Genomic DNA, 23,166 nt, shown 5'->3' with positions numbered 1-23,166 from the left:
ACGACAGAGGCAATACTCTCACCATTAAAAGCCAGCATACGCCACAAGGATTTTGAAGCTTTTATTGGAACAGCATATGATTACATATCGTCGCGTCAGGTGGGAGTTAATGAATATTTGAAACAGATTCATGACTTTTATTACTGTAGTAGAAGTGGCTCTCAAATTCACATTAAGTATACTGTAATGCAATATGACGTGTTAGTGTATAAGGAACATTCAGCAATGATCAGAGCTGTACATTTCAGACACATCAAGAGGTCCCCCGCTTTTGCATAATAACTATGACACTACGCTCAAGTGCAAAAATCACATATTTACGTACCTTCACTACTGTACAAGTCAAATACTGTCCAGGGAAAAGTGTCCGCTCACAGTTTCCAAACGTAGGACACGCTTAAAAGTTATAGTAACACATATATCCGGCTTCCCAAGGGCAGGGAGGCTTATTATTATTATTATTATGATCATACACAACATGCATGCATTGTTGCTTTCCAATATATGTATTTGAATTTGTAGATTGGCCTTAATAGAATTCCTAAAAAAAAAAAAAGAAAATTGGTCTATTTACAGTCGTAAATTGTGACAAAAAACATGGCAAAACTAAACTGTACAACACAGATAAGCCCTGAAATAGTTGCCAGGCACTTCTGATGTGGAAAAACAGACAAATCAAGACAATCAAGAGGGCAATATGAAAAAGAACACTCACAGAGTAGAGCAGAAATACCTTCATTTGAGTAAAAGTAACATTAGCTCCTTCAAATGTACCCTCCTCCCAAAGCGCACAATTAAAAAAAAATAATAATAATAATAAAAATTGGTGCTTGGTCTCCTCTCTGGGCAGTGTAAATAAAAAGGAAACCCGCCGGCATGATTGTCGCGTTTGTCGGAGGCTGGCGATACCCTGAGAAAGCGCGCGGAGAGGATAGCGAGGCAAACCTCCCGTCAAGTCTATAATCTCCATCCATCCATCCATCCATTTTCCTAGCCGCTTATCCTCACCAGGGTCGCGGGGAGTCAACGGGCAGGAGGAAGGGTACACCCTGAACTGGTCGCCAGCCAATCGCAGGGCACATATAGACAAACAGCCGCACTCGCAATCACACCTAGGGACAATTTTGAGTGTCCAATGAACGATGCGTGTTTTGGGGATGTGGGAGGAAACCGGAGTCCCCGGAGGGAACCCACACAGGCACGGGGAGAACATGCAAACTCCACACAGGCGGGTCCGGGATCGAACCCGGGACCTCAGAACTGTGAGGCCGACGCTTTACCAGCTGCCCCACCGTGCCGCAGTCTATAATGTGGTTTTGTTAATTTTAAATGATCTCCATGAAGTAAATATGAGATTATACTGTATGTCCTCAAATACTGGATTATTTGGTGATTACTAGGGATTGAATATTTAACAATATGATGAAGTTTTTCTGAGGAAAACATTGATTTTTTTTTTTGGAGGGGGGCAGGGGGTGTAAAAAGTTTGAGAACCACTATTTGTGGAAATCCGATATGGATAACAGGAAGTCATCTGTCTTGATTGTCTACATCATCTGTGGGTGTGTTTTCTATCCTACATCCATGCAAGGCTACATATTTTGAGTGGGTGTGTGGACTGGTCGACATTATTCACAATGTCTGTGGTCCATGTCCTGCCGTGCGTGGAATATTCCTCAGTGACGAGGTCCATTTCAGAAGAATCCAAACATCCCCCCCCCCCCCCCCCCCCGTTTGCGAGGATCCAGACCCCCGGTCGGAAGGAGGCCTCATCCGGTGCGCAGCCGTTTTTCAATGCTAAAATGAAGAGGCTCAAATGTAAATAAGGGCGCTTATGAGCTGTGGGCCGGAGTCTTTTAACGCCTCTTCGGTGCAACTGCGGCTATTTGTAACATCGGGTAAAAGTCGCAGAACGAGTCATTCATGTCCACGTTGGAATGATTGCAGAGGGATATCGGTAAAGCTAATTTCCTTCCATGTTCAGACAAAGTAAACAAACTGCTCGTTGCGCTACACCACCGAGGTGGCGGTGGGCTTGGGGGCGGCGGGACTGAGCGCCAAGCTCTGGGCGACGTCGTCGCGGTTGATCTTGCGCAGCGCCGTGCACAATGCGTCCACGCTGGCGCAGTCCTTGCTGGCCCAGTCGGAGAGGAGAGCGCGCACCGGGTGCTCGTCCCGGCGGAAGGCGGCGATGCGCTCCTCCTCGTAGCCCAGCAGGCCCGCCAGGTTGCACCAGTCGTCCTCCATGTTGCAGTCGCCCCCTTCGCCGCCGTTGAACAGCAGCTGCTCGACCTTGTCTCGGGTGTGCAGGGGCAGCAGCAGGCAGGGGTCCTCATCCATCGTGACCGCTGGAACAACAAATCCGCATGTGGTTCATCTCAGGGGATAAAAAGAGGGTGATGGTCCTCTGAGCAGGTTTTAGTTACCTGTATGTGTTTGGTTCTGGCCCAGCTGCTCCTGCAGACTCTGGCTGTCCACCGAGATGCCGCTGTCGCTGTGCAGCTTCTCGCCCTCGGGCGACGGCGTCTGGTTCTGGTTGGACGTGCCGTTGTTGGCCTGCTGCTTGTTCTTCTTGCAGCTGTTCCACCTACACGGCGACGGGGAAGAAGTCACCCCTTCGCGATGCACAGCGTGACAACGCAAACACGTTATACATCGATATATAACATCGAGTGGCAGGGTGTGCCCCCTCCAGGACAACAGAGGATTCCTGAAATATGTAATGTCTGACATGCAAATTGTGATTAGATTATTGATTCCACGCCTCGGGTACATATTCAGAAAGATCTCACGGCACACCGCCAAAAAAAAAATACTGTCTTACAAAAAAAAAAAAAAATACAGTGAAGGCACGTAAATACGCAGTTCACGGTTCATAACTTGGCCTACTCACAGATTATTGGGGGAACTTTTCTTCGGATAATCGCTGAAACAAACTGGCTAAATTTGCACTCAACCCAAAGCAGTAATAATATATTTTTTGGGCGCCAGGGAACTGTTCAAGTGAGTTGAGGAGCTTCATTTGGACCGTAGTAGTAGTTTTCTGCCATTTTGTGGGATTAAAATGACATTGCAGTGCAGTACAAACCTTTTATGGAGGTATCATTTACTTTTAGATTTTCCCTATTCCTGGCAGGGCTCGGTCCCCTTCACCCGCGAGTAGTTCTTCACCAGATACTGACAAATATTGTCAAATGATAATTTCCATAATGGACTAGCGAGAACAAAATCCTCTTGCTCACTTTTTGAAGATGACGAAGGCCACGAGTCCGACCATGGCGGCCGCCAGAATGGAGCAGGAGATGGGTATGAGTTTGTCGTTCAGGCTCTGGTAGATTCGCTCGTGGGAGTCGCCTTCAACGGTGGTGGCGGCGCTGCTGTCGGTCGGGCCGTCGGACGGGGGGCCGTCGATGGGAAAGTCGTCGTAGGTGGGCATGGAGAAGGCGGTGAAGGGCGTGGGCGACACGGAGGGGTATTGCACTGTGAAAGAGAAAAGACCAATGTAAATGTTTCAGTAATGTATTTCATTGCACTTATCAAATGCATTCTGTGTCAATTACGCCTACATGTAGAGTGGAGAAAATAAGTATTTGAACACCCTGCTATATTGCAAGTTCTCCCACTTAGAAATCACTGAGGGGTCTGAAATTTTCATCATAGAAAAATCCAGAAATCACAATGTATGATTTTTTTTTTAACGATTTATTTGTGAAAGCAACGTTAATATTTGGTACACTAGATTTGTTTGCAATGACAGAGGTCAAACGTTTCCTGTAGTTGTTCACCAGGTTTGCACACACTGCAGGAGGGATTTTGGCCCACTCCTCCACACAGATCTTCTCTAGATCAGCCAGGTTTCTGGGCTGTCGCTGAAAAACACGGAGTTTCAGCTCCCTAGAAAGATTTTCTATTGGGTTTAGATCTAGGAGACGGGCTAGGTCTCGCCAGAACCTTGATACACTTCCGGAGCCACTCCTTGGTTTTCCTGGCTGTGTGCTTGTCATTGTCATTTCGAAAGACCCAGCCACGACCCGTCTTCGATGCTCCGACTGAGGGTAAGAGGTTGTTCCCTAAAATCTCACAAAACATGGCCATCCTCTCCTTAATACAGTGCAGTCGTCCTGTCCCATGTGCAGAAAAACACCCCAAAAGCAAGATGTTACCACCCTCCATGCTTCACAGTAGGGATGGTGTTCTTGGCAATTTAGGATTAGAAACCTAACCTAAATTTGGGTGAAATATGGGCTACACCCTGCCCTGACTGGTCGCCATTCAGTTGTTGGGTGTATGTATAATATAATATACAGTAGTACATGCGGAGTGTATACAGTATTACATCCCGCACGACATGGTGATTCCTTCTCTTCCCCAGAGGGCCATTCAAAAGGGACTTGGCGCATCCCGTCGAGGCAGCTCCACTTTAGCCGTCCATTAATGGGGAGCACGTGCGTATGTGGGAACCTCGCCACCTCGTCACCAACTTTCCTGTTACTCAACAGCACCGACTACAGGAAGTCTCGCCGCGGAACGGGGGGGTAGGCACCCCGGGAGAGCGGCTGAGTGCCGTGACGAGGCAAAAAGTTTTTAGATGTTATTTAGACGGATGCTGTGTGGCGAGCTTTTAGTCAGGGGCCGGAATTTTGAAAGTGAAATTTAATATACAATCAATCTGTTGTGCTTCAAAGACATTGATTTCTCAAAGATTACTTGAAAGAGTTTGCAACTTTTTTGACATGCAAATATGATATTAGAACATTTGCTTTGTTTTTGCAATTAAATAGACATTTTCATAATGTTCGTAAAACAACAGGTGTCAGGTTATTATCCGTGTTATTGTCTGTTACTGTCGTTGGGATAATTTATTTGCTTTGACTTGCGAGCAAAAACTTGAGAAAAAGGGTCTGTATGGTGGCAGTGAACTTGACTCACTTCACAACAACCAAGATTAGCAGCCATTTTTCCATTGTTTAACTATTCTCAGTTGACATTTACTTTCAAGATAAATATAAAATACAGAATTACGTTCTGTGTTGGCACCACGGTGGATCAGCTGGTAAAGCGTTGGCCTCACAGTTCTGAGGTCCGGTTTCCTCCCACGTCCCAAAAACATGCAACACTCTAAATTGCCCCTAGGTGTGATTGTGAGTGCGGCAGTTTGTCTCCATGTGCCCTGCGATTGGCTGGCAACCAGTTCACGGTGTACCCCGCCTCCTGCCCGTTGACAGCTGGGATAGGCTCCAGCACTCCCTGCGACTCTTGTGAGGATAAGTGGATAAGAAAATGGATGGATGGATGGATGGATGTTCTGTGTTTAGAACAACCATAAACTGTAGCTTTGTTCTGTTTAGCTTTAATGCTGATAAACAATGTGAAATGCCATAGTTGGGCTAATGCTTTGTTGGTAGTAGCACTTTAAGCAGTGGTAATTTGAACACAAACGGTGGCACAACACATGTAGATAGAGAAAATAACAATACTGTACTCCCAAGCTTGCTTGCTTGCTTGCTTTATCCTCTGGTAAGAGCAACTAACATTACTGCAGCTGAATATGTCTATGATCAAAGCTTTTGGCAACCCGGAAGTGTGTGTGATGTCATGGCGAAAAGGTCAATAAGGGTTTTGTGATCCACTGCAGCGTATTGATTCCCGTCCCCGTTTGACCGTCTCCCTCTTTTTGCCCACTTGAAACCAGACTCCGTTCCCCGACAAAGATCCTCTTTGTCCCCCACAAGAGCGCACCCCCCCCAAAGCAGTCTTCCCATTTTACCGCCGACGAGAACAGACGTTTTCTTTCCGAACAATCGCCGGCTCTCGTTTGGCAGCTCTCTGCTTTCCAAAGCGGCCTTTCAAAGATTGTAACGCAATACGGTTTGTGCCCGATCCACCTGGCTTTATCGTCTCCCATCTCTGCATCTATTTGATCTCCAGATGTCAAAGATGAACAGTTGGCAAAAAAGAACTCTAGCGTCATGATAGTCTCGGATGGGGTGTGGGAAGTGGGGGGGAGGGTAGAGGGGGGGGCTCATCTTCTCACTCGCTAAATTCAGCATGTTGTAAAAGTGCATCAGCGTAACTTTATTTAGTAGATTAAAATGAACCAAGGCACCAAAAGTTGATGTGTGTGTTTATGAAGGAAAATGACTTTTATTCAGTATCTTATGTAAGAATAGCGATAAGACAAACAGGACCCCCTGACAGTCCATTTATTTGATTTAAAAGCGGACTCGGATGGCGTAGGCTGTTGTTTTTCATCAGCAAGAGAAGTTGTGATTAAGATCCTAAAAGCTGGAAGAAGTGCAACTGTCAAAGTAATCAGTTGTAATGGATGACTTAAGTAAAAAAAAAAAAAAAAAGAAAGATTTATTCCTAGGAATTTGTCTGTGAAGTTAGCAGAAGAGCACATGGGGCTCGCAACAAACGTCCGTTGAGGTTTGTTTGCGTGCGTGCGTGCGTGCGAGCGAGTGCGGCGCCGCACCTGAATCATTCCTCACTTTCTCCGGAGCAGATGTTGCTCCTCTTTCAACGTTTCCTCAGAAGCTCCGCGCGTATTTTTTCCCTCGAAAAACCTGATTACGCGTCAACACGGTACTGTCGCAACCTGCCCGTCCGTCTCCGCCAATAACCGGCGTCTGTAGTCATGGAGGAAACAATCACAAATAATCTTGTTGCTTAACAGTCTTCTCCTGGAGGCCCTATTTCCTTCTTTGCATGATTCCGTCCCCCCCCCCATTTTTCCATGTGTGTGAGTGTGCATGTGCTCTGCAACAGAATGCAATCAGCACTCGTGGAGGTCAAGTAGAGAAACCCGAGAGCTCAGAAGAGTAACTCCATCGCTTTTATCGAGCGCAGCGTGTTTTTCGGCATCTGTTCGTTCGCGCGCTGTTTTCTCTTTCCATCGCCGCAGTGGCAACACTTTCGCTGCCAGTCTTTGCAGGGACTTTCTTTTATGGCCCATTAAAAGTGAACAACCTCTTGCGTACGTTCCAGAAACATGCACGGTTGGTTCGTCGAAGCCTCTAGAATTGTTCATAGGTCACTTGGAATTTAAGCAAAATAAATGTTTACAATACAATGTCATTTCAAATATATTTACGGTCTTGTAGCTAAAACGCAAATTATTTTTGGCGAGTCTCTGTTGCCCAAATGCACGGATAATCAGTGATTGAGGCAATTGATCAATGCCGACGGCCTCTCAAAACATCCACACTTCCCTTTATTCTCCCCAGTTTTCCGTCTTTGCGGCATTATGTTTCATATGCGACAATTGGGCCATGTTTTTGTGGTGCTATTAAAAAAAAATATTGCAGGTTTAGTCCACAGGGCAGTTTTGTGTGATGTCAACACAACAAAGAGGACAAAAGCCCCACTCCTGCACTGGGCCCATTGGCTGAATGAAGGCACGAGCCGGAGTGCAAGAGTGGCGGTCACCCTTGGACCTGCGGAACGCCGGTTCCCAGTCCCGCATCAGCTCCCAAAAATGTTCCTCTCCCGGAATGTAGTTTGTCCACAAGAGGACAATTCAAACGACAATGATTGTAGTGTGCGCCGCGGGGAGCTGACTGGTGGCGACTGGAGGTCTGGAGTCAGAGGTGGCACAAGTCCGCCGAGGCTTTGCAAGCGAATCCGCACAATGAACGACTGTGCTGTACAAAGATCAGCAGTCCGGGCCGAACGGGGATTCCAAGTTATTGATGTGCTAATGTTGTGGACACTCTAATTCCGGAATGTTCGTGGCATTTTACTTTTGGCATTTTGCTCGCTTTATGTCAGTCAAATGATCACAGATGGCTATAGAAGTAAGTTAGAGCCCCCACGGGGTCTGTCGATTGTTAAGGTCAGCCAAGCCCGGGAAGGAAATGGCTCCTTCCTCGTTCCTCCTCTCCCTCACCAGTTCAATAAGAAAGTAGACTTGGGTCAATCACCCCCACCTCCGCTTCTCTTTATCCCACCCACCTGATCTTCGTCCTCCCTGAAAAACTAACATTTGATTGCTTCTATTCGTATGCAAACGTTTGAAATTTGAAAATGTTAGAAAACATCATTATGAGTCTCTGTATCAATCCTGAAAATGGCAAAAAAATAGTTTCACGACTACAGTAACAGTAATTTACTCAGTAAGCTGCAGTAATAATACAGGGAGTCCTCGCTCTACGACTCAGATCCGTTCCTACAGTAGCAAATTTACTACTTACTATTATATATACTTACTCTTTAGTACTACTATTTAGTATTCGAATTTCGACTTAGGTCGGATTCCGCCGTTAAATTCAGAATTTCACATCAAAATACTTTGTATATAAAACAAATACAGTAAAATAAAGTACTTAGTATTACTGCTGAGAGGTGGATGGAGAAGAAGAAGGGGAGGCTGTGCTTAGCTACTGCGAAGGAACCTGGTCCTGAATTATCTCCATCTCGCCAAGTACCAAGAACCTTGTTTTGCGATCATTGTATCCGACAAAGGAACAGAACCCTTCACAAGCGCCAAGATACGGGCTTTGTCTTTAATAATTGTCACCAGGTCGACCGACTGAAGCCTCAGTGGTGTTGGTGTCTCTCCTCTCTCCAACCTTTTTATGATCTTGAGCTTCATTTCCATGGTAATGGAGTTTCTTTTGGCTTCAGAAGCTTTGCTAGAAGACACAGCTTTATCACTTGGGGCCATAATGTCTAAAAAGGAGGGCGAAAAATGCGAAGATACTCCTGGCGCGCAAACACGGACAAGCATGAGCCAGACAAAATGGCGGACGGGGGACGGGCGTTGTAAAGTTGAAACGTCTTAGGTCTTAACCTGAGGAATCCCTGTCATCATTTTTTACAGAGGATAATGAATATTAACCTGTAAGTATTGTCAGATTGTCTGTCGACATGTGCTGCGGCTATTTGTTTTTAAATATCCATTGCATCCATAAAGTGTCCCGTTAGAAAAATTTCATTTCTTTTGAATTCCGTTTTCTCAAACTGCCTCATAGAAAATGTCCTCAACATCCCATAAACTGCCTCACTCGTTCGAGAATGGCTGTGTATTTATCGTACGGCGTTTTGAAGTCACACTTGAGTAACCTTTAAATGAGTGCATAAATAATGGAACGCTTGCATGCTTGCTTTGAGGCGATAGGGCAGCACACATAAGTGCAGCCAATCCCCGGAAGAGACATAAAGAAAGAAAAAGGTTCCAAACAGAGCGTAGAGTCAATAGGGTAAAAGTTGATGAATGCTGACATAGGTTTAAGCGAGGCGTGAAAGGACCTTGTCAAAGGTGGCTGGCGACGCCCACTCGTAAAACGCCTTCTCAGGTGTTGACACGCATTTGCCCTGAAATGCGCTCTTTGGCGACGCCCCTGTTTTAAGAAGCAAATCCTTCCCGATCCAAGTGGTCCCTTTGCATGTTGGACTAAATCATCTGGAATCCCGTGAGTGATTCATGACAGCTTTTCATCACTATAAATGTCAGATTCCTGGCAACAGAGTTTTTGTTTTCAATACTGTAACTCGGCTTGCTCGTCTGCTGCCGTGACCCGGGATTCCTCTCACGTGCACCTGGAAGGTTTCTCTTGACCTTTCACCTTTGACCACGCTCACGGTAAAGCGAAGCCGTATCCCACGCCTCGCGATAAGGATCTTTGCTGGTGTAGCAAGACAAATCCTACTGGTTAGTAATTGGTAGTATTAATTGAAGAAACAGATAATGAGGTGAAGAAACTGGTACAAGCGGGATGGAACAGTTGGCGGAAGGTTTTCTGGTGTTCTATGTGACGGAAGAGTCTCCGCTAGGATGAAGGGCAAAGTTTATAAAACAGTGGTGAGACCGGCCATGATGTATGGATTAGAAATGTTGGCTCTGAATAAACAACAGGAAGCAGAACTGGAGGTGGCAGAAATGAAGATGCTGAAGTTCTTGCTCGTAGTGAGGAGGTTGGATAGGATTAGAAATGGGGTCATTAGAGGCACAGCCAAAGTTGGATGTTTTGGAGACAAGATTCGAGAGAGCAGACTTCGATGATTTGGACATGTCCAGAGGCGAGAGAGTCTGAGGATGGAGCTGCCAGGCAAAAGAGTGAGAAGAAGACCAAAGAGAAGGTTGATGGATGTGGTGAGGGAAGACATGAGGACAGTGGGTGTTAGAGAGGAAGATGCACAAGATAAGCTTAGATGGAAAAAGATAACACGCTGTGCTGACCCCTAGCGGGACAAGCCGAAAGAAAAAGTAGACGAATTGAACATGAGCTCTGTTTTCCTCACTAAAATACTGCAAACTATCCATTCTGATATTTTCTATCATGCTTATCTTCCTTTTGGTTCTTGGTGAACTGGAGTCTATCCCGGCTGACTTTAGGCGAGATGCGGGGTACCAAGTTAAAATGTACAAATTATTCCAATTTAATGGCTTCTTTGATATTCAGTGTTTGCTTTGATTTCAAAGTGAACATTTGAGATACGAGAAGCAGAAGTTTGTCGCATTGCATTCACCTTCTTCGTTTACTGTCAAACTACCATAAATGCCATACCATGCTGCCGTGCCAGCAGCATCTCAAGTTCCGACTTGCCCCCCTCCCACGCCCCTGGCTCCCTTTTCACCCTCCCGACTGACTTGAGTCCTGGCCTTCAGGCCGGTGTCGTCTGACCCGCCTAATGCACACGGACATCTGGAAGCGCAACAGATAACGATAGCGCTCCGCTAAAAAGATTACGCAGGGAGTAAGGAGCTCGTGATTAGGTTAGAGCGACGGACGATGATGCGACCCTTGCGCAGCGTGGCGGCCCTCCGGATGTCGCGGCTGGGAAAGCCAGCGAGTTCGCGTTGACGTTGCTGCGCTGTGGTGGTTACGGAAAGGATGTAGTGCATTTGGGGTTCTGGCTGCTGAGATTCTGATCTTCCTTTGTTCTCAGTACAAGCGAGTTACATTAAGGATCCTCAATGGAAGATGTTTTAAAATCGCCATCCTGAGTGGCTTAACTTATTTTTCACCATTTTACAGGAGATTGATTTAGTGTTATGGAGGATTTATATCTTGGGCCATTTATATGATAACTTCCTCTGTAGACCAGTTTTTACAGACATTTTGTGTGTTAATGATACGGAAGCACACCACAAGTCCAATAAACCTGACGAGACAGTTTTATAGGCGAATCCTCCTTGTCGAAACAAACTCGACATCATCCCCAGCTCACAGGTTCCCGTCATTAATCACTTTTCATAAGCACCACAACCATTAATGCATGGATGTTAATCAAAACTGTGACAGATGTTTTAGTACTAAAAAGTGTATTTTATATAATCAGCCACTGTATCATTATGCAGAACCCTGTGCTCAAATATAGTTTTTTTTTTCAAGCTTTCAGTAATAAGCATTTCTTTTGCATTTTATTTTCAGTGAAAAGATTCCCATTCAACAAATTCTGATTCACTTCACACTCGCAAGCAAGCTTAACTCGCTGACTCTGAGAGATGAAAAGAAGATTTGTCTTTTTGACTTCCAATACTCTGGAATGCACTCAGTCCAGAAATTCGTGTCATTCTTTCCATAAAAGTGTTTAAATCCCATTTCAGGACTTATTTTTACACTTGCATTTGGTTAAACAACATGTCAATAGACCCTTAACCTCTGACATCTGTATTTTGGCCTGTTTTACTGCCACTTCTCTTATTTGAGTAGATCTCTATGAGGGAAGATTTCTTTTTATACTGCTCTTTGTTACAGCACACAGGGATTTGAGGTAGTAAGATCGGAATGATGTCGACACGGCAAACTCAAAAGGTCTTCCCCTGCTCATGAGCCACGTACAAACGATTCCCTTCAGGGCGAGACGGCTTCTGACTGGCCTGCGATAACAGCATCTTTCCGACTGCCGTGTGGCCGTTCAGCACACTCCTTTCATTGTCGCGGGACAAAAGCATTGATTTAATCTGCGAGGGACCGGGTCGTCGCCGCGGCCGCTGACGGCACCCGTGGGGAATTTGAGATGCGAATAGTTGATAGCCACAGGGTACAGTCATATAAAAGGAAACTCAGAGCACGGTTCATAGACGTGACCTTCCTGTAATCCCTCAACTTCCAGGAGAAAGACTCTTTGTATGAAGACGTATCGCCGAAGACGACGGGATGAGCACCAGGATGACATTTGGATCAATGGATCAACAATGACGATAGTGTCACATTGAGATGACGTGTGTCAATGTCAATCACGCCTTTCCTACTGTACGTACAGTCACTGACCGCAAATATTCTCTGCGTGTTGTTCGGATTCACGACCTCGGGCTATTCACTCAACTTTACTGCGCCTCTGCTCATAAAGGGATGCGAATGAAATTGAATTTGTAATTAATAATGGTTTTGAAGGGGAAAGGCCCATAAACACGAACGATTTGGTCCTGCAATTGCTGTGTGGTCACTTAGCGTGACTTTTTTTTCCAAAGGTTCAGCAATCCAGTAAGAAACTGGAACAGAGTTTGCATTTTAGGAGATCAATATGAGGCTAATGGAGTTCCCACTGATGTGTAGCAGAGGTGTCTTGTCCTAATTCACCAATTTCAGGACTTGGGAATTGTTTGGCTAAAACTTCTTGTATGAAACACTTGACTTGGTATTCAAATTTTCTTTTCAAACCCACGAGTATCTGATGATGCGGACGGCAGAGGCCATTGCAGGCTGGTTTGTGACTTTGCTTGTAAAACTAACACAAGTACAGCTATTTGGTGGAAAGTGTCTAATTTTGTTTCTCAGCTAGTTTGTGTGCTTGGAGTATGTATGACTGGTTTATCCGAGTAATGAGTTGGCTTTTTCTCACAGTAAGTCCAGACTTGCCCAAAACGTGAACATTAACGCGTAAGACTAACATATGACATGCACGTACATAAAGGATCAATCATGGCAGGCGGACTCCGGCCGGTTAAGCACGGATGATGCAAGCGTCTTACCTTGACAAACGGTGTCGGTGACAGAGGTGCAGGCCTGCAGCTGCAGCTCCTCGCCCTCGTCGCAGGTGGTGCAGGGGATGCAGGGCTCCCGCGAGCTCTCCTGGTCCGAGTACGTGTCCCCGCCGCACTCCTCGCACACGGTGTCGTGGTCGGACTCGCAGCTGAGCAGCATGCCCTGGCCCACGGGGCACTTTGTGCACGGCTCGCACAGCTGCGACAGGCTATTAAGGTAGAAGCCGTAGTTGCACACACAGGTGGCGTCGGTGGCGTCCGTGCATGGCGTCTCCATGCGAAAGAGCCCCGTGCATTTGGTGCAGGGCTGGCATCGCTCCGTGTGGCTGAAGTTTTCCGAGAAGGTTTCGCCTGAAAGCGGAGAAAAGAAAAGCAAATAAGCTTTTCTAGTCTTGAGGGGCCGCAGAACCAACAAACAAAAAACTTCGGTGCATTTGACTTTGAATGCGTCAGGCAGTACACAAATGTGTTTTAGCAATCAATATTGCGTCTTTTATGGAATTGTATTCCAGATGGATAGACAACTGGGAAATGCTAAATTATGCAACAGACCCATTTGTAAGAGCATCACTTGGGTGCGTGTGAGTGTGACTGAGATAAATCGGGAGATGGGAGGTCATCACGACCGCACAGGCTCGATTAACGACAGTAAATCTTTGACAGGAGGCACACCTGACTACATTTCAGCTGATGGAATACATTGTAGCGGTTGGACAAAACCAGCTTTCAGTTGTGTTTTGAAGTTCAGTAAATTTCTAGTTCTTTAACAACGGGTCATTTATAAATTTTATTTAGGTACACGTTTCAATTCATATTTTACCCACGATAGGGTCTTAAATGTAATTCACAAGTTTTTCGAGGTGTTTCCAGAAAACTGCGTAGACATGCTAATGATTAGCATTGGAAATTGCAGGTTTTCACCCATTTGAAGCAATGGATATTTGAACACAAACAGGGAAGCAACACATGTAGACAAACTATATCAAAATACTCACAGGCATATATTCTTTAGCCTCTGTAGCAAAAGGATAATATTATCTTATTGAGCCACTGAGAGTAGTTGTGACCTACATCAGACAGATGGCGTAAAACCCGAGATGAACCTTGTCTGATGCTATCAATTCTGGCTTCCCATAATTTTTGACTGCAAACCGGCTGTCCCCTCGCTTTTGCACTGGGGCGGTCCAGCTGGAGGAGGCCCGGCCGGGCGGGTTTCCCTGCTTACCAGACACACTCAGACGTGCCGCCAACTCCGCCTTCTCCTCCACGAGTGCTCTCAGAGCCATTATCATAATGCCATTCATCAATAATGTAAGTCAATACATTAATAAAGCTAGCCTGGAGTATGCGGGGCTGGCGGGGGGCTTTGAAGCGAGGCTACAGATGGTCCTTTCCTGGCTCAGCGTGTCCTCAATGTTGGATTTTGGTCTGCATGCTTTGTCATTGATACTCGATCACTATCTGATTGGAAGCGAAGCAAAAAACGTGGCACAACATTAGAATTCTTTACAGTGCTCTATGGTTTATAATATAGAATATAAAAAAATATATATCAATAAATGTACGTTTTTTTTTTTGGAGGGGGGGGCGCTGAAACAGATCAATGGCGTAGGATGTCACTTATGTTTGCAGTCATTTCAGACTGCCAGATTTACTTGTGTTTTCAGTGCATCAAAGTCCGTCAATGTTTGTGCACGATTGTTAATTTTGATTTTTACATCTGTCCGCGGTTGATCACGTCCGAGCAGCAGAATTGTGAGTCTCAAGCACCCATCAAGTGCTTGAGCACAGAGCAGGAAGCCGCAAGACAAATCTGATTTCAGATGGTGATTATTTTCAGCCCAACGGACAAGAGGTCAGATCCGTTCTGCATTTTTCAACATTTTTGTCTCGTAGCGACCGGTCATCTGATCCACCAGCATCTTGTTCCAAAAGTATCCACGTCCCTCCCCCGTGCCAGAAATTCGTCATTTTGGGCAATGTACCGTGCTTCCCATCGGGTTACTTTAAATGTTTGTCCACAAGTTGCTCGAATAAGATGGAAAAAAAAAAAAAAGGTCGGCTCAACAGAAACTGTTAACTCTCGTTTGAATAATAAATTCAAAATCTTTTTGAGAACAAAACTGCATATCTGAAGTCAACGATACAACTTTGGAGTTGAGATCTGCAGTATTGTACCACCATCGGACCAAATTTGAATGCAATCCAAATAAAACTGTGACCTGTGTTCTGCTGTAGCAAATATCCTTCTTCCAACTTCTGTTGGATACCAAAGCAACTCCACCGCATTGACCTCTGCAGGTAATTCAGGAACTTTTGGTTGTTTTTTTTTTATTTTTTATTTTTTGAGAAGGGAGGTTTAAATAAACAAGGAAACAATAAATGTGTTAGAAGATCCATTCCAAGCAGGTTGGAACAGCTGGCGGAAGGTCTCTGGTGTGTTATGTGACAGAAGAGTCTCGGCTAGGATGAAGGGTAAAGTTTATAAAACAGTGGTGAGGCCGGCCATGATGTACGGTTTAGAGACGGTGGCACTGAAGAGACAAACAGGAAGCAGAACTGGAGGTGGCAGAAATGAAGATGTTGAGGTTCTCGCTTGGAGTAAGCAGGTTGGATAGGATTAGAAATGAGCTCATTAGAGTCATAGCCAAAGTTGGATGTTTTTTCGAGACAAGGTTAGAGAGAGCAGACTTCGATGGTTTGGACATGTCCAGAGGCGAGAGAGTGAGTATATTGGTAGAAGGGTGCTGAGGATCGAGGTGCCGGGCAAAAGAGCGAGAGGAAGACCAAAGAAAAGGTTGATGGATGTGGTGAGGGAGGACATGAAGACTGTGGGTGTTAGAGACGAAGATGCATGAGATAGGCTTAGATGCAAAAAGTCGCACGCTGTAGCGACCCCTTACGGGATAAGCCGAAAGGAAAAGAAGAAGAAGTTAGAACATCGTCCATTCTGTGAAGGATGTCTACTTCTAAAAAAAATCCAATGACTTCTCTCACGACCTGCATCGTTTTGCAATGGCGGGTCTCCTTATTCGTCCTTGACCCACATTGGTTTGTGACTATTTTTTTTCCTGGGAACGTCGCAGGCCGCAATCTTGTCCTCTGTGGTATGAATGTGCCCTCTTGACCTCATGGAATAAGGCAGACCCACATACAAATAACCTTAAATCCAATTGTTGACACAGATGTACCCTGAACGTTGTTCATCTGCCATCTTAACTGCCTCCATTCTGGCCATCCCACTCGTCCGGTGTCCTACAAATCCTCCATTGTATATTTTTCTACAGCATTTGGACCGACTCCCATTCTTATATCTTCTGACGGTGCTCATAAAGTCTCTGCCCGGTCGAGATTCACTCCCTACATGGTAACGGACAGTCAGCTCTGATTACCAGCCGACTTCCTAACATGCCGCCAAGTGAAGCTGAATCGTCCCAGCTTTGAAATCAACTTCTGGATATTGAGGAATGACGGTAAAAAATACCCAACGAAAATCAGCATGACTCTTGCTTTCTTGATCTTACACTCGATGGGGACCACATGAAGTTCAGATGTTCTAGTGGGTTTTTCCCGACATTATCTGGTTCCCGGTAGCAGCCTGAGAGTTTTGTGCAAGGAATGGCTGATCTCTTTAGCCAATGAGGTCCCACTGCTGCCGCCAAAGCTCTCTGTGGACTTTGGCTTGTCCTGATGACAAAAATGCCAGGGAAAGCTCACTAGAACAACTAAATTTTATTGAGCTAAAAAAATCCAATGTGGCCCAACGTTTGCCCACCGCTGATCTCGATGAATTGCTCTGACGCGATTTCGTAAACTGCTGATCGTGCGCGCTACTCACTGTCCAGGCAGGGCGCGCACACAGTCTGCGTGGCTCCGCACGGCTTGACGACGCCCTCGCCGGGTTGACACTGTTTGCAGCAGTTTCCGTCGGTGGTGTACTGCCCCGACGGGCACTGCTCCTCCTTGGCCGAGGCGCCCGCCTGCCAATCAGCACAAGAAGTCGTCAACAAGTGGGAGGAGAGCGGGGAAAATGTACGCGAGGCAACAGGGGGAGACAAGTTTCTTTGTAATTCTATGAAAATTTAATTGATCTACTGTCTTGTTCTCTGGTTCTCAAAGTGTGTGTGTGCGTGTGCGGGCGGTGTTCATATGGCAAATCATGTTTTCCCATTTAACTGAAGAGTAATGCTGTTAATCCGTTACAGCTCGTCCACCCCCCAAAAAATTATTATTATAGAACTCGACAGTATTGTACTTTATAGAAACAAACAGTAGTAACATAGTTACAATCTCATCATTCGATGATTGACACCCCCAAATGTTTTAGTTCCAATGGCATTTTGTGGCACACATCTCGGTTACTGTATGTCTAATGGGCGTTATGATTATGAGAGGGTCTTTGGAAAGGTTTCTCCCCTCCAAGAGCTCCTTGTACCCAAATCTCGAGAGCACAGGTTTAGTTAATTTATGTTGATTGATGTTTATTATTTTATTTTATTTTATTTCATTGCCCTGCATGCCCAATTTTCCCACATCAGTCTGAAAGTGCGGATTTCAGTGACGATATGTTTTAGCTAGTTCTTCTCTCGCGGCGTAGTTGTGTAAACACTAGATAGCCTTACGTCCCTGGAGTCGGAAGAGGAGGAATTACTCTTTAGTTGTCTGACCTAAAACTAAAAAACAATTAAGAGTCATTGCTTATATTGATAAGGTTCCAAAGCAAAATGTCTGGGAACCAAATTTGAAAACAACACATTGCAAATTTGTTGATTTTTGCTCCCAGCATTTCCTAGAAAAGTCATTTGTGTACTGGAATCGTCAGTCTGATAATTTTTCTACAAGTGCTGCACACGTGTAACGTGTACAACGTGTATTTTAATCCCAAATTAATCCCGGTTATACCGTGTTAAAAATTATGACCCACGAGTCATAAAAATGTACTAGCAAGTTATAGCACACAAATCAAGTGGAGTTTGTTTTTATCTCCTGTGTGCAAATGCATTCCTCGGGCGTCGAGTGTTTTTGACTTGTTTTTGTGTCACATACTGTGCGAGTGTGTTTTGCAACAAGGCCCCTCCCACTTAACGCACAACACAATTTGTTCTCCGGGGCCAACCTTGATAAAAGATGCATCAGCCATCTGGCCCATAAGTGCAAAGGATGCCGGATTTAGTTTTTAGTTTTGAGGGGGACAGCATAAGATTATGTACATTTACACAATCTTGTGACAAGTGACAGAAGGATCATGACATGAAGACTTTTTTTTTAGCAGCAGTTGGTGTTAAAAATGTAAACAAAGTAATACTGTAGCAGTGTGTGTAATACTTATGTGTAATAGCTATGTAATAAAAAAAAAATCCCTCAGGTCATGTTCCAGGTTTGCAATCGAGGAAGAAGAATCTCTGAATGTTCTGAACTCCTATTTCTATTGAGCAGAATAATGCCGCCTGGAAGACAAAAACTATCAACTGAAATTGCATCAGCTCTGAACAACAAAAGATTTACGAGCATTAAAGTTAAATGATGTACTAGTTCTCTTTGAAATGTCAAGTCCAATCCCTTCAGCATACGATTCATTTGATATATAAAAATATATATATTTTTAAATTTTGCAGGCAGTTGGGCTGTTGTTGCAGCCCAGCAACTGTCAGTCTTTGATGCATCTTTCATTGGGAAAAAAAACAAAAAACTTTAATGCAGTGCGTGTTTCTGCGTGTCCATGAGTGCATACATTAATGTAAGTGAGGAGGGGTCATAAAGCATCAGACTTAAGGTGTGTGCGGAATGTTGCCGACAGAACATCAAGTGGCCCCCTCGGGCTCCCGTGAGTCAGCTGGCAGGTAATGTGTGTGTGTGTGTGTTTGTGTGCGAAGGAGCGTGACAGTGAGAAAGTTGGTCCCAATGACAGTGTGAAAACCAGCACCTGAATGTATGAAAGTAGTGATGTTTACAAAGTTGGTCCCCACCATGACATGAAAACCACCAAAAAATGTTTTTGTTTTTTTTAGAACTGGTTCCCAGTCATTTGATTGCTTGGAACCATTATCAAATCCTCTTAAAGGGAAAAAAAAACAGTGGTTTGACCTGGGCTTTGATTCCGATAAGTCCACTTAAAGCGCCTCATTTGGTCTCAAATGGTTTAAATTCCAAGTGTTGAGACCTGGCTGGCACGGGGGTGGGAGTGGGGGGGGGGGTGTTACTCTGATGTAATGCTCACCTCTCCCAGGCTCTGTCACAGGGGAGCTTCCCCCTGAAAGTTTCTAAATTTTGGTGACGGTAGTTTGCAAAACCAGGTCAAATATGTTCTCTTTTTTCGCAAAATCGCTCTTATTTTTAAAGTCTGAATTAGTTCTGGGTGACGTTGAATGGAAAAGGAGCTCTCTGCAAATAATCCCAAATGTGAAGAGAATCAAATGGGAAATCAGATCAGTATTATGGAATTTGAATTTTTTGTTTTTTTGTTTTTTGTTTTTACTCTCGACAATTTCCATGCTCAATAATGCGCGTACATTTCTGTTTGTGTGTGCTTCCGTGTTTACAGGCGAGGGGTCCTAATGATGAGCCGTTTGGTCAGAATCCTCGCCTTTCAGACACTTGAGGAAAGGAAGACACCACATACCGTAAGACGCGATAGCGCAAAACCACTCCATTACCACTTACATCTGTTAGTAACCTGATGAGCGTGTAATATTGTTTACCGGCCCACTAAGCTCGAAATACAACAGGCAGATTAAACTGTCAGCGTACTCCCATCAAAGCGCCTCGCATGTGAACAAACCTGTTCCCGGATATTTGAGTGACACTTTTGAGCCGACGCCAAGTCCTCGGCGCGCTTTTAATTTCATCCCCGTTTTGACCCTCGTTCGCTCTTTGGGTGCTCTCAACACCAGAGAGGCGGCTTTTGGCCGCGGGTGTGGTTTGACTCTCCCGAGCACGAGCACGCCGCGGGAGGGGCGTATGAAATTGTCACGGGGTTTACTGTAAATTCTCGGCTGTTTTAATAACATATCTGTGGTGTACTGTACTTTCATCAAAATACCCCAAGGCTCAACAATTACAATCATGGATTATAATATAGCGCCTTTCAAGGAAACCAAGGATGTTCAACGAGAATGCATGGGGGTAATTCAAATACAGGGAGTCCTCGCGTTAAGACGGTCTCCACCTAAGACGTTTCGACTTTACAACGCCCGTCCCCCGTCCGCCATTTTGTCTGGCAAATGCTTGTCCGTGTTAGGGTTAGGGCGGCTTATGGGATGTTGAGGACATTTTCTTCGAGGCAGTTTGAGAAAACGGAATTAAAAAGAAATGAAATATTTGTAATAAAAGCAAGTAGCCGCAACACATGTAGACAGACAATCTATCAATACTTGCAGGTTAATATTCTTTATCTTCTGCGAAAAATGATTACAGGGAGTCCTCGGGTTAAGATGGTCTCGACCCAGGACGTTTCGACTTTACAACGCCCGGCCCCTGCCTGCCATTTTGTCTGGCAAATGCTTGTCTGTGTTTGTGCGCCGGGAGTATCCTCGCATTTTTCGCCATCCTTTTTTGACATTATGGCCCCAAAGAAGAAAGCTGTGTCTTTTAGCAATGCTTCTGAAGCCAAAAGAAAATCCATAACCATTGAAACCAAGTACATCATCTTGTTTATTACAACGTATTTGTGTTTTATACAAAGTATTTTGATGTAAATTTGGACTTTAGTGGTGGAATCTGACTCACATTGAAATTCGAGTTAAGTCGCTACTCTAGGAACGAATCTCAGTCGTAGACCGAGGACTCCCTGTATTATGTAAGCGGCAGAATAACTAGCGTTAGCTCCCAGTTGATAGCTGGCAGCGTTGTAGAAGAAGTAGTTTAGAAGGGATTGCATCAGTGAAAGCGTCCGTGCCGTCGCATCTGGTCTCGTAACCTCGGACCAGTCCAACTAATGCTGCAGTCGCTTTTGAGTCGGAGCCACTTAACCTCTGGACCTGCGCTGTCAGCGCTTGTTAAACCACTCGAGATCCGCCAAGAAAACGGGCCTGGTTTCAATCCAGACGTGCATCCGACATATAGAAAGGGAGAGGGATGCGCGGAGTTGTCAGGATCAGACGCCTGAGTCGGAACATGATGCACGGCAGCTATTAGCTTGTAAAAACCTCGACAAACCCGCTGCACCCTGCGGCCCTGACGAACCTGTCATATGTGACACAGCGGACAAATATTTAGACCCTTGTTAGGCCTCGGAGCGACTGCCGATAAATTAGGGAGAGTCTGGCAACGGCGGCGTGCGCCATCCAGATTCGCGCAAGTCAGAAAACTGCGTGTTAACGCTGGGGTCGTGTAACGTAACCTTAGAGGAGGGGGGTCGGAAGCACAGGTGAATACGTTAACCTCCCACATTACGTCTTTTAAATACGTAGTGAAGAAAAACAAATGGAAAAGCTAAATGTTGACATTTATCAGGAATAGTCCTTTGCGGGACAGAACATTAGGTACGGGTGCAAATCTGTCTTTGGACACCCAACATCCATCCTTTGAATAACCATCGGGCATTACATATCTTTTTTTATTTCTTAATCAATTTTTTAAAAATATAGGCGAAGCAGCTGTAGAGGCTTGGCCTCACAGTTCTTAGGGCTGGGGTTCGAATCCCGGCCCCGCCTGTGCGGAGTTTGCATGCTCTCCCCGTGGCTGCGTGGGTTTTCTTCAGACACTCCGATTTCCTCCCACATCCCAAAAACATGCGTCTTAAATTAAATTGCCCCTAGGTGTGATTGTGAGCGCGACCTGTGATTAGCTGCCAACCGGTTGACGGTGTACCCTGCCTCTTGCCCGTTGAGGGCTGGGATAGGCTCCAGCACTCCCGCGACCCTTGTGAGGATAAGCAGCTCAGGAAATGGATGGATGGATTAAAAAAAATACGGTGGAATGATGCCTAAAAACAGGAATTTTCTTAAAGCTGTTGTGTTGGAAAAGTACAATGTTAAAGTGATTTTACTGATATGTAAGCACGGGACGGTGGGGATCAACTGTTAAAGCGTTGGCCTCACAGTTATGAGGACCCGGGTTCAATCCCGGCCCTGCCGGTTTCCTCCCACATCCCAAAAACATGCAACGCTAATTGGACACTCCAAATTGCCCCCGAGGTGTGATTGTGAGTGCGGCCGTTTGTCTCTGTGTGCCCTGCGATAGGCTGGCGACCAGTTCAGGGTGTACCCCGCCTCCTGCCCGTTGACAGCTGGGATAGGCTCCAGCACTCCCCGTGACCCTCGTGAGATAAGCGGCAAAGAAAATGGATGGATGATATGTAAGCACAATATTCCGACCAGCTATCATGTGCAGGTGCAACTTCTGTGCGCGTCAAAGGACCCCCCATGCCCCGAGTTCAACACTTAAAAAGAACAGTTCAGTTAGTTTTTCAAAAGATACTCACCAGACCAAGCAGTATTGTCATGAAAATCATATTCATGCCATTAGTCCTTCCCATTTTGCCAAGAAGAGCCGGAGGTGCGGAGGGATGACACGCTCACAGGTCTCCGAGCGGAATAAACGGCCTGACCATACTTATGTCCCCCCCTCCTACAAGAAAAATAAGTCAGACTAAGTGTCCACAAATGGCGTCACCGGGCAGCTTCCACTCAGACGGCAAATCAGGAGCAGAGTCGGGCCCATCGGACGTTTTGCTTCTGCGCTGTCTGTTCTTGTGATACCAGCACCGCCGCTCCGAGGCTTCCCCTCCCTCGACCACACCCACTACGTGAACACACACACACACAATACTCATTCTACAAATATACTGGAACAGTGACGCAAATTCATCCCTTGACGAAAGCCGTCTTGTGCACATGCCGCAAACTGTTTAGTTACGTTTAATGCTGCGACTCTTCTAAAGCTGGCAGTAGCAGCAAAAATTTTAATTCAATTAATTCTATTAAATTCTTCACACTCAGGTGGCGTTCAATGAGCAATATTCTATTCATTGGCTTTTTGGGTGCCCTACTTTTAACACAATAATACAATCACTGGAAAGTCGTCAACTTCACGCACTTCTTAAGCCTTTTTTAGTCTTCCGCACTGAACACTGACTTCTTTCTTATTAAAAAAAAAAAAACAAAAAAAGATGCTGATGAATCTGTGATTTTAATGGCGGATTTGCTCCGGGGACAAAACACTGCTGCCTTTTATGCATGGCGGGACACAAACATTCTGGTTGGATAACGTGACACCTGAGGCGAACTACTGGCTTG

General features: G+C 45.3%; 2 protein-coding genes across 6 annotated transcripts in view; one reads left to right on the top strand and one right to left on the bottom strand.

Annotated features, from left to right (window-relative positions):
- slc4a1b (solute carrier family 4 member 1b (Diego blood group)) overlaps positions 1–23,166 on the top strand; it is a 47,955-nt gene that overhangs the window by 12,351 nt on the left and 12,438 nt on the right. For 4 of the 5 annotated variants that reach the window (XM_061810382.1, XM_061810381.1, XM_061810378.1 and 1 more), the window contains one exon: positions 19,473–19,551. The exons of the other annotated variant lie outside the window; for it this stretch is intronic. The gene's annotated coding sequence lies outside the window, so the exon portion shown is untranslated. The remainder of the gene's footprint in view (positions 1–19,472; positions 19,552–23,166) is intronic. 5 annotated transcript variants of the gene reach the window in all.
- On the bottom strand, positions 57–22,604 carry ngfrb (nerve growth factor receptor b). Its single transcript, XM_061810384.1, has 6 exons — positions 22,353–22,604; positions 16,770–16,911; positions 12,920–13,282; positions 3,243–3,480; positions 2,427–2,587; positions 57–2,348 (listed from the first exon to the last, which is right to left on the bottom strand). The coding sequence occupies exons 1-6, from the start codon at positions 22,404–22,406 to the stop codon at positions 2,011–2,013; spliced, it is 1,296 nt and encodes a 431-aa protein (XP_061666368.1). The 5' UTR covers positions 22,407–22,604; the 3' UTR covers positions 57–2,010.

This window comes from Syngnathoides biaculeatus, chromosome 22 (genome assembly GCF_019802595.1).
Source record: "Syngnathoides biaculeatus isolate LvHL_M chromosome 22, ASM1980259v1, whole genome shotgun sequence".
Taxonomy (NCBI): domain Eukaryota; kingdom Metazoa; phylum Chordata; class Actinopteri; order Syngnathiformes; family Syngnathidae; genus Syngnathoides; species Syngnathoides biaculeatus.
Note: the sequence above shows the minus strand (reverse complement) of the source record. Positions and strands in the feature narration are given on the sequence as shown.